The sequence below is a fragment of the Zalophus californianus genome, chromosome 11 (genome assembly GCF_009762305.2).
Source record: "Zalophus californianus isolate mZalCal1 chromosome 11, mZalCal1.pri.v2, whole genome shotgun sequence".
Classification (NCBI taxonomy): Eukaryota; Metazoa; Chordata; class Mammalia; order Carnivora; family Otariidae; genus Zalophus; species Zalophus californianus.
In genome coordinates this window covers 49020408-49029793 of record NC_045605.1, presented here as the reverse complement: position 1 = coordinate 49029793, position 9386 = coordinate 49020408, and the positions used below count along the sequence as shown (strand labels likewise).

Below are 9386 nucleotides of genomic sequence, written 5' to 3'. Positions count from 1 at the left end.
AGAGAGAGCAAGAGCATGAGCAGGGGGAAGGGGCAGAGGGAGAAGCAGGCTCCCCGCTCAGCAGGGAGCCCAATGCGGGACTCAATCCTAGGACCCTCGGATCATGACCTGAGCCGAAGGCAGACACCTAACCGACTGAGTCATCCAGGCACCCCTCATTCTTCTTTTTAAAAACACATTTTGGTTAATCTTGCACCTATATTCTTCCAAATAAAAAATCACCTCGTTGATTTCCACTAAAAATTGTTAGAATTACTTGAAATGCAACGAATTTATAATGGGAGGAGAATCTTATCTTTACGGGGCGCCTGGATGGCTCAGATGGTTGGGCGTCTGCCTTCGGCTCAGGTCATGATCCCAGGGTCCTGGGATCGAGTCCCGCGTCGGGCTCCCTGCTCCTTGGGAGCCTTCTTCTCCCTCTGCCTCTCTCTCATGAATAAATAAATAAAATCTTAAAAAAAAAAAATCTTATCTTTACAACACTGAGCCTACTTATCTAGGGACACAGCAGATCTTTCCATTTATTCTGATTTTCTGTAACATCCATAAATGAAATTTTTTTTTAATGTAGGTTTTGCTTATTTCTTGATAGATTTCTAGAATGTTTCACCATTGTTGCTAATGTGAGTTCTTTACATTTAAAAGTTGATTATACCTAGTTTATAAAAAATCTTCTGTATGTTGCTGAGAGCTTACCATCTTCCTTATAGATTTTCCAGGTAAACAGTATCACTTATCTTAATTCCTTCCTTTTCAATTTCATACCTTACTTCTCTCTCGCTTACTACTATTATACTGGATCCAAAATTCTCAGAAAAATGTTGAATTGTATGAACGACAGGAGATATAACCTGGCTCATGACATTAAGTGTGCTGTTTATTTCTGGTTGATACCCTTCATCCAGTTAAGCAAGCTTCCTTTTGTTACTTGCTTAATATAAATTGTATTTTTTTAAAAAATCAGTAATAGATGATAATTTTTCAAGTGTTTTCATTACCAATTATGGCCATATAGTTTTTCTCCTTTATCTACTAATATAGAAAATTTTCATTACTTGTCTAATGTTGACCATCCTTTTACTGGTAGGATTAACCCAACTTGGTTATGACATCATTCTCTAAATGCACTGTTGGCTTGTTTCCTCAGGTTTTTGCATGAGTATTCATAAGTGAGACTGAGCTAGGTTTTATTTGATTGTTTTTTCCGATTCTGCTATGGTTATGCTTTCATAGTTGGGACATACTCCATTCTTCTCTATGCTTTGTTCCTGGTGACTTCTGTCAGGGATATATATATATAGGGCATTCTTTCATGATTATCAGTTTATTAAGGTTTTCTAACTCTTGAGCCAATTTTTTGAAGTCTGTATTTTCCTAGAAAATTGTTCAAGTCAGTTTTCAAGATTATTAGTATAAGGCTTTTCTAAGTTCACTTCTAATTATGGAAGTCCCTCGTATCTGTAATGTTCCCTTTATTTCCAAATACTGCTTTCTTTTCTTTTTAGATTTGCTAAGTGTCTATTTTTTTTTTTTAAAGATTTTATTTATTTGACAGAGAGAGACAGCGAGAGCAGGAACACAAGCAGGGGGAGTGGGAGAGGGAGAAGCATGCTTCCAGCGGAGCAGGGAGCCTGATGCGGGACTTGATCCCAGGACCCTAGGATCATGACCTCAGCCGAAGGCAGACACTTAATGACTGAGCCACCCAGGCGCCCTATTTATTGTCCTTTTCAAACAGAAGCTACTATTAATTTTATTTTCTATTTCATTAGTATCTGTTTTTATTAATTCCTTTAAGTTTATTTTGGGAGATTTTATTTTTTCTGCTTCTCTGCTACTTCTGTTTTCTTTTCTGATCCTTCCTGACATTTGTGCATCCTTTAAGGATGTGCTGACCCTCAGTGAATTTATCCATACAACATTGCAATAAACGAAGCCTTTACCATTATTATGTAAGTGGCTACAAACTCTGTATTAATTTGGAGTCAGTCAGAGTGGGTTCAATCCCCCACCTCCTACTTATGTGATCTTGGCCACATGTGAGCAGTTTCTTCATCTGTAAAAACAGAAATAATAATACAGATTAAGTTTGAAACTATTTGCAAATCATTTAGCATAGAAACTGGCCCCTATTAATAACTCAATAGACGTCTGGTAAGACAAAACACCTTAGTTGCCCTATTTCTAAAGATAAGGGGACTGGGATGACTAATCCCAAATTCCCTCCCAACTGTAAAAAAGATGATTTTCATTCTATCAGTTCATCCACCAAACAACTGATCGTCAAGCCATCTGCTAACCCACACCACAGCTACTAAGCCCTCCCCTTGAACTAAGTATTCTGAATGCCAGGAAAACCAAGATGAATGATGATACAGTCCCTACCTTCCAGAAGCTCAGAGTCCTTGGGGAGTCGGGGTGAGGATCAACTGTTAAATAGGTAATTTTAATATAATGCGTTAAGTGGTCTAATAAAGGCTGTGAAAATTCAGAGGCTTTGAGAAGTATGTCCGGCAAAATCAAAGATCTAGGTTGGACACCTAATTCAGGTACTTAATACTTACTAGCTGCGAATCTTCAGGCAATTAACTTTGGTGCTTTTTGTCTTTACCTGTAAAAAGGAAGAGTAATACTGTTCTGGTAGGTTATGTTAAGGATTAAATAACAAAACTAATATAAAGTACTTAGTACAGTGTCAGACTCACATGAACTCAGCAAATGACAATTATTAATATTACCAATATTACAAGAGGCTATGGAAGTTAAAGTCAATTTACTGTATTTCAAGAGAGGTAAGATAGGGTGAGGGGAATTTCCCAAGTGTGTTTAAGAACAAAACCTGTGGCAAAGAAATAAGGATGGGGAAAAAAAAAAGGGTGAAAGGGGAATTAAGGTGGGTGATACCCTTGGCGGGTAGAGAATTCTAATTTCTCTATTCTCCGCTGCTAAACCCATGTATTTTCTTTTTCTTTTTTAAGTAGGCTTCAAGCCCAACGTGGGGCTGTAACTCACCACCCTGAGATCCAGTCGCAAGCTCTACCAACTGAGCCAGCCAGATGTCCCCTCCCACTCCCCTGTATTTTCAATAAAGAGTGAATGGAAGAATACACATTAAGCAATAAAGTTAGAGAAAAAGATGTGGGCCAAACTGTTGAAAGTGAACGTTTTACATTAAAAGGAACCTTGGAGTTGGGAGTCAGGAATCCTGGGGCAGTCTTTTTGACTACTGACCTGTGTTTATACTGGCTCCACAACTTACCTGTTTGTCCTTAGCGAATTACTGATACCTTAAATTGCCTCACCTACAAATCAGGGACAACACCTACCTTACAAAATTATTCTGAGAATTAAGCGCCAAGCAATTACCCAAGAGCCTGGCACTAATAAGCATTCAATAATGAAAGCGGCTGCAGCTAACTTTTCCTCTGGGTCTTTCTCCATACCTGTGAAATGGTAGGTTAGCACATATTTCTTCCAATGTTCCAACAAGCGCTTAAAAATTATACTAGGTTTGCCAAGAACGAAGAAAGGCCCCACCCGGCCCGCGCCACACGGGTCACCTACGCAACTGCAGTCCTGGAGTCTCCACCTGCGTCGCTGAGGCATGGAAAGCGCGATGGATGGTAGGTCATTAGAGAGACAGGGCCTAGATAGGCTGGATGTGAGACCGTGCCGAATTTCACGAACACGGGTTCTTACCATCCTCCGATTTCTCTAGAGGCGAAGCCTTGAAAAAGGTTGAGGGGAAGTCGGAAGTGACGCAAGGCCGTGAGGAAGTGGAAATGACCGCAGCACGCCGGAAGTTTACCCGTTTCCAAGGCAACGGCTCCACGACCCCTCTAACAAGTTGGCTGGAGTCGGGACGCTGGAAAGCAACTCCGAGGAGAGGGTACCAGCCCACGGCGGCCGCCGCCAGAATGACTCGCGGGGAGTAGCAACCGAAGACGGCGGCCGCCTCAGTAGCCATCGCGTGTGGAGGATAAACGGCCGACACGGCCAACGCGGCGGCCAGTTAAGGGAAAGAGTTAGCGAAGACCAGGACTTTAGTCCCAGTGAAGACTGGGAAAGAATCCGCGAAGACGGCGGCCACCTCTGTCGGGGCTCTACAAGAAGACTAAGTGAAAACATCGGTTTCTCCCCCAGTGATTCGAGAAGAGTCAATGAAAACCTGGGCAGTGTCTCTCGGGAGAGAGTTACGGGAGATGGAGGCCGCCGTCACAGCAGCTCCTGGGAGAGAGTAAGGGGAGCCCAAGGCTTCAGCAGCAGCGACGTGAATTTAAGTGAGGTCGGCAGCCACCGAACTAGTGACTGTGAGGGACTGGTCGGAGAAGACCGCGGCCTCTGCTTTAGTGATTCTTGGGAGGGTGTCAGAGAAGTCCCGGGCCCCCAACCCGGCGACTCCGGCGAGAGAGGCAGTGACTACTGCAGACGCCGCCTCAGTGGCTCTTGGGAGGAAGGGAGTGTCTATGGCGGCCACAGCCTCAGTAATTCCTGGGAGGGAATAAGTGAAGACCGCGGCTACGCGGCCAGCGACTCCTCCGCGGTGAGCGTAGACACCAGCTGCTGCCTCCGTGGCTTCTGGGAGAGAGAAAGTATAGACGAGGGTTTCCGCTGCCGGAGCTCTTGGGAGAAAACCAGGGAGGACCGGGTCCCCGGTCTTAGCGACGACGAAGGCAGCCACTACAGTGGCTCGTGGGTGACAGCAAGTGAAGATCGCCGCAGCAGCGGGGGCCTGGACTCGAGTCCTCCCCGGAGTCCGAGGGATCGCACCATGCCAGGGGTGTCCGATTCAGGCCCCTCCACCTCCTCTAGGGAGACTGCAACCCCGTGTGAGTCAGACCACTTCGCTTACCTTTGTCTCGGCCACTGTGCTTTTCTCATTTCACCCACAACAGCGTTGGCCCTTTCTGGCAGTTTCCTTTCTCAGCCGTGACTCCTAATTTCCCTTAATTGACCTATTTTAAGTGGGTCCCAAAGCTGTTCATCTGTTTCTCATCCTCCTTCACTTCAGCTTTCCTCTCTTTCTTCCACCTGCATTATTCCTGAAACTTCTTGCCCAGATTGACATAAACGCTTGTTAAATGTTAGGGACTCTTGGCTTCTCTGCAGCATTTGACCCTGTGGAGATGACTTTAGACTTACCTAGTTTTCTTCCTTCCACTCTGTTGACTCTCCCTTTCCCTTAGATGACTTTTCTTCCATCCTTTCCTTAAATGCTGTCCCCACCCCCCCTCCGGATAATGCCATCACTAGTGCTTTTTTTCTGGTCGTGTACTATGACTTAAACCCTAGTGAATTCTGCGTTACTCAATCATCCAGTAAATATTAATTGAGTGCCTAATATTTGTTGTATCTTAAGGTTATATCACTGAAGAAGACAGGCACATTCCTTACCTTCTAGGAAGAAAGATAAATACTGAGCAAATAATAACTAGTGTGATGAATATTATAAAGAGTAGCATGCCATTGGCTTCACTATGGGGTGAGGATGGGTATCAGAAAAAAACTAATACTGAGAGACACCTAACACTGAGATCTGCTGCAGACTCATATATACAGCTCCCTTCTGGAACTCTTCCTTTGGCACCTCAAGATCAACATGTGCAAAATAGGATTTTGAATCCATATGCCCTCTCTATCCTTTGGTGTCTGCTACAGGTAACTAATCCAGACACCTTGGAGTCATCCTGTTTCTCCTTATTTCATCCACTGTATGCATCGAAGTTCAATTAATTCTATTTCCATATTTGTTGAATCTGTCTCCTTTTCTGTTCCTACTGCCACTCTTTTAGTTGAGGGTTTCAACCTCTCTGGTGTAGACTATTGTAGCTTTCTTCTAACATGGTCTTCCTGAGTCTCCAGTCTTGCCTTTTTGCTGCCCTTCAGCAATAGGATGGGGTTTTGCGTGTGTGTGTGTGTGTGTGTGTGTGTGTGTGTGTGTGTGTGTGTGTGGTTTCTTGACCACATCCTACTGTTCATGCTGTTTAGGTTGCCTTTCCCTGTCCCCATTTTACCTGGCAAACTCCTGCTAATCCTTGAAGATTCATTTTAGATCTTACCTTCCCCAGAAATCCGTTCTGTTCCCCTTTCTTCCTACCGTGGCCACGTTAGATGTCTTCTGTGCTTCCATAAGTTTTTATGGCTATTTCTGTCATTGCTCCTACCATATTATTTTATAATTTGTATTTGTATCTTTCTGTGAGTTCTTTGAGGATAGAGACCATGTTGTCTTCATCTTTTTATCTTTGTGGTAGACACCAAATTAATGTTGAGTGGATGGATGTGTGGATGAATGAATGAATTGGGATGGGATGGGGTGAAAAAAAAAGGCATACAATTAGATGGAGCCAAATTATGGGCTTGCATATATTGTCATTCTGAGAGTTTGGACTTTGTTCTCTAGACCAGCAGTGGATAACCAGAAGCAGTTAGTGGAGTAGAGGCATGAAGTGATCAGGATAGTGTCTCTGTATAAAGTGGATTAGAGTGGGTAGAACATCATTTGTAGATCTTGTAGTATTAGTTTAAAGGAGAAGAATGAAGGTCTGACCTAAGGGATTAACATCATTAAACATTTATTAAATGGCTTGGTTATTTTTGGTCCCTTCCTTGCACCCTTCCCCATATGGATATATCTTAATTGTTCTTCAAGGTCTTGCTTAAATGTTTACTTCTCCAAAGTCTTAATTTTACCTGTACTTTCTTAGTGCATCAGTCAGTTTTTTTTATTTTATCGAATTTATCCAAGTAGATTTTAAAGTGTTGGTGGAAAGAAAATGTATTAAATCCATGTCCATTTTCCATCATATTGAAGTGGGAGAGCTAGGTTCTTGTCTCATGGAATCGAAGAATGAATCTCATAGTCAAAGGAGAATGAGTAAAGCAGTAGAGTTTTGTTAAGCAAGGATACAGAAAAAGCTCTCGAGAGTGAGAGGGTTGCCACTGAGGGTTTTTAGTGGCTATCTTTTATTGAGAACTGACTGGGAAACTTGTGGCCTTGAGATTCTTGTGCCATCTTGGTTTGAGCAAGGACTATTGATAACACCCTTAATGGCTTAATTTTTTGAGGTTTGGTCATTTTCTGTGATACACTGTAGCTGGCAAAGAAGAATACTCCCAAGCATCTGAAGCCAGGTGGTCTATTTTCTTATATCCTGTTCACTCTGTCTTAGTGCTTCTACCTGCCAGGAATAGTCTCAGAGCCTAGCCAGGAGCCCCCCGTCTTTCCCTGCCTATACCTTAACCCTTTCCTTATTCAATAATATCAAAGTGCTTGGCACATGGTAGATGCTCAGAAAGGATTTTTGAATAAAATGTGCAGCATTTTGTTAAGGGGTGGTGTAAGATATGATTCCAGCCCTCAAGAAATTAACATTTGAGTTGTGGAGAAAGGACATATACATAAATAAGTAGTAGTACAGATTGCATAGATTATCTACCAGAAATGTTGGTGAGTTCTTTCGAAAACAATTTGAGGTCAGGAATTGTGCCTTTTTGTTTAGGAAATGCTTTGATTAAACTCTCTTCTTTCTCCTCCAACAACTGTTTGTTCATGCTTAGATACCTTTGTTGCTTCTGGCTTAGGTACACATTAAAATATTGCACAGTCACAATCTAGTCTCGATGTTTGGAACATTAAATTATAAAATATAAGACCACTGGAGTGTATGAAGTAAGCATGTGACCTGCCATTCCTTTCTTAGTATAGTACATATGAGAAGGATAAGAAAAATAGATTGATAGAATTTATCAGCCTATATGAGATAAGGCTCTGGTAAAATCACTGGAGAGTAGGTCTCTCTCATGGAGAATGCGCTGGGTATATTTCAAAGTGGTTGCTTTCCCCCTTTCCCTGACAAAGACATGAAGTGATTCTTTTTGACTTTTCACAGTGATAACCTGGTGGGATTTACCCTGGTGGGGTAAAATCTATGAAAATGTGGGGGCCTTCTAAGACTGTGGCCCCAAAGAGTTCTCACTCGTAGGCTAATACTTGCCCAGCATCTAGCAATTTGTCAAAATTACCATTTCAGTGCTTTGAAGTTTATGGCTCCGGTGGTTTTGGCTCCAGGTAAGCTGAACTTGTTTGTGTTTTTCTGTATTTGTGTGTCTCTCCAGACTCAGGGAACCGATTGGCCCTGAGACCTCGGTCCTCTGATGAGTCCAAGAAAAGTTGTTGATTTTCTGTTTGTTCAGCTTTTCCTCTACCTATGGGAGTGATAACTTCCGTGCTCTTGATGTGTTAGAGCTGAAATGGAAGTCTGATTGAGATGTTAATCACAAACATCTTTGTAGTAAATTGTTTGGAAAACCAAAGTGATTTTGTGCTTTCTGTTGAATCATTGCTTTAGTCTTTTTTTTTTTTTTAAGTTTTGTAATATATGTTAAGCAATTTGATTTTCAATAGGTGCCCGGAAGAAGGTTCATTTTGGTAACATACATGATGCAGTACGGGCTGGAGATGTAAAGCAGCTTTCAGATATAATAGAACGAGGAGTCTGCATTAATGAAGTTGACATTCTCCATAAGTTTACCCCTTTACATTGGGCAGCACATTCTGGAAGTTTGGAGGTAAGAAGCTTTATAAATTATTAAACTGAAGTAAGTTTACAACTGTTAGCAGTTTTGAAAATTTAGCAAACAGGACTGAGACTTTATGCTAGGCACTGGAAATACTTTTCATTTCATTGTAATATTTGTTGTTCTTGTTACTATGCCTTTGTAACATATTATCCCAAAAGGTAGTGGCATAAAGTGACCATTTGTGCTCAGGAGTAAATTAGGAATTTGGATCTCAGAGACAGCTTGTCCCTATTTCGTGATGTGTGGGGCTTCAGCTGGAAGATTTAAATGCTGGTTCTGGAATCTTCTGAAGGCTTGTTCATGCAGATGTCTGGTGGAAGATGCTGGCTATATGTTGGCCACCTTAATTCCTCTCCATGTGGGTTTTTATGTGAGGTCTCTCCACCTGGGCTCGTTTGTGATTCCTCACAATGTGGTGACTGAGTTCCAAAGGCAAGCAGGGAGGGTAATTTATAGAGGGTAACATATGACTATCTAGCTCTGTCAATCCTAACCTTTTTCCTAGAGTTGCATGTGAAGTCCCTCAGCACCCCTCTCAGGTGCCATTCCTCTCCTTCTAACTCCAGAGATAAAACTACGACCCTGAATATGGTGTTTAATATTCCCATCTATACTTTATGTTGTTATTGCATATGATTATAGCATTGTTTTTATGACATTTTATATAAATGACATCATCATGTGTATCATCTTGTAGTTTGCTTTTTGTGTTCAACAATGTGTTTTTGAGCCTTAACTATGTGGTTACATCTATGTACTCCATTTCTTTCAGACATGTTCCAATAACATCTTCTTAGACTAAT

The 9386-nt window shown here is 41.9% G+C and overlaps 1 protein-coding gene and 1 long non-coding RNA gene across 2 annotated transcripts in view; one reads left to right on the top strand and one right to left on the bottom strand.

Annotated features, from left to right (window-relative positions):
* Window positions 1–1614: 1614 nt before the first annotated feature.
* Window positions 1615–3738, bottom strand: LOC113914031. Its single transcript, XR_003517347.1, has 4 exons — window positions 3565–3738; window positions 2565–2611; window positions 2386–2429; window positions 1615–2056 (listed from the first exon to the last, which is right to left on the bottom strand). It is a non-coding gene; the product is annotated as an uncharacterized LOC113914031 (long non-coding RNA).
* Window positions 3739–3825: 87 nt separating this feature from the next.
* The window catches only part of ANKRD42 (ankyrin repeat domain 42), an 88701-nt gene continuing 83140 nt past the window's right edge, over window positions 3826–9386 (top strand). Inside the window, exons 1-2 of the mRNA XM_027578738.1 lie at window positions 3826–4829; window positions 8408–8571. Coding sequence (XP_027434539.1) covers window positions 4772–4829; window positions 8408–8571 — 222 coding nt within the window. The 5' untranslated portion in view covers window positions 3826–4771. The remainder of the gene's footprint in view (window positions 4830–8407; window positions 8572–9386) is intronic.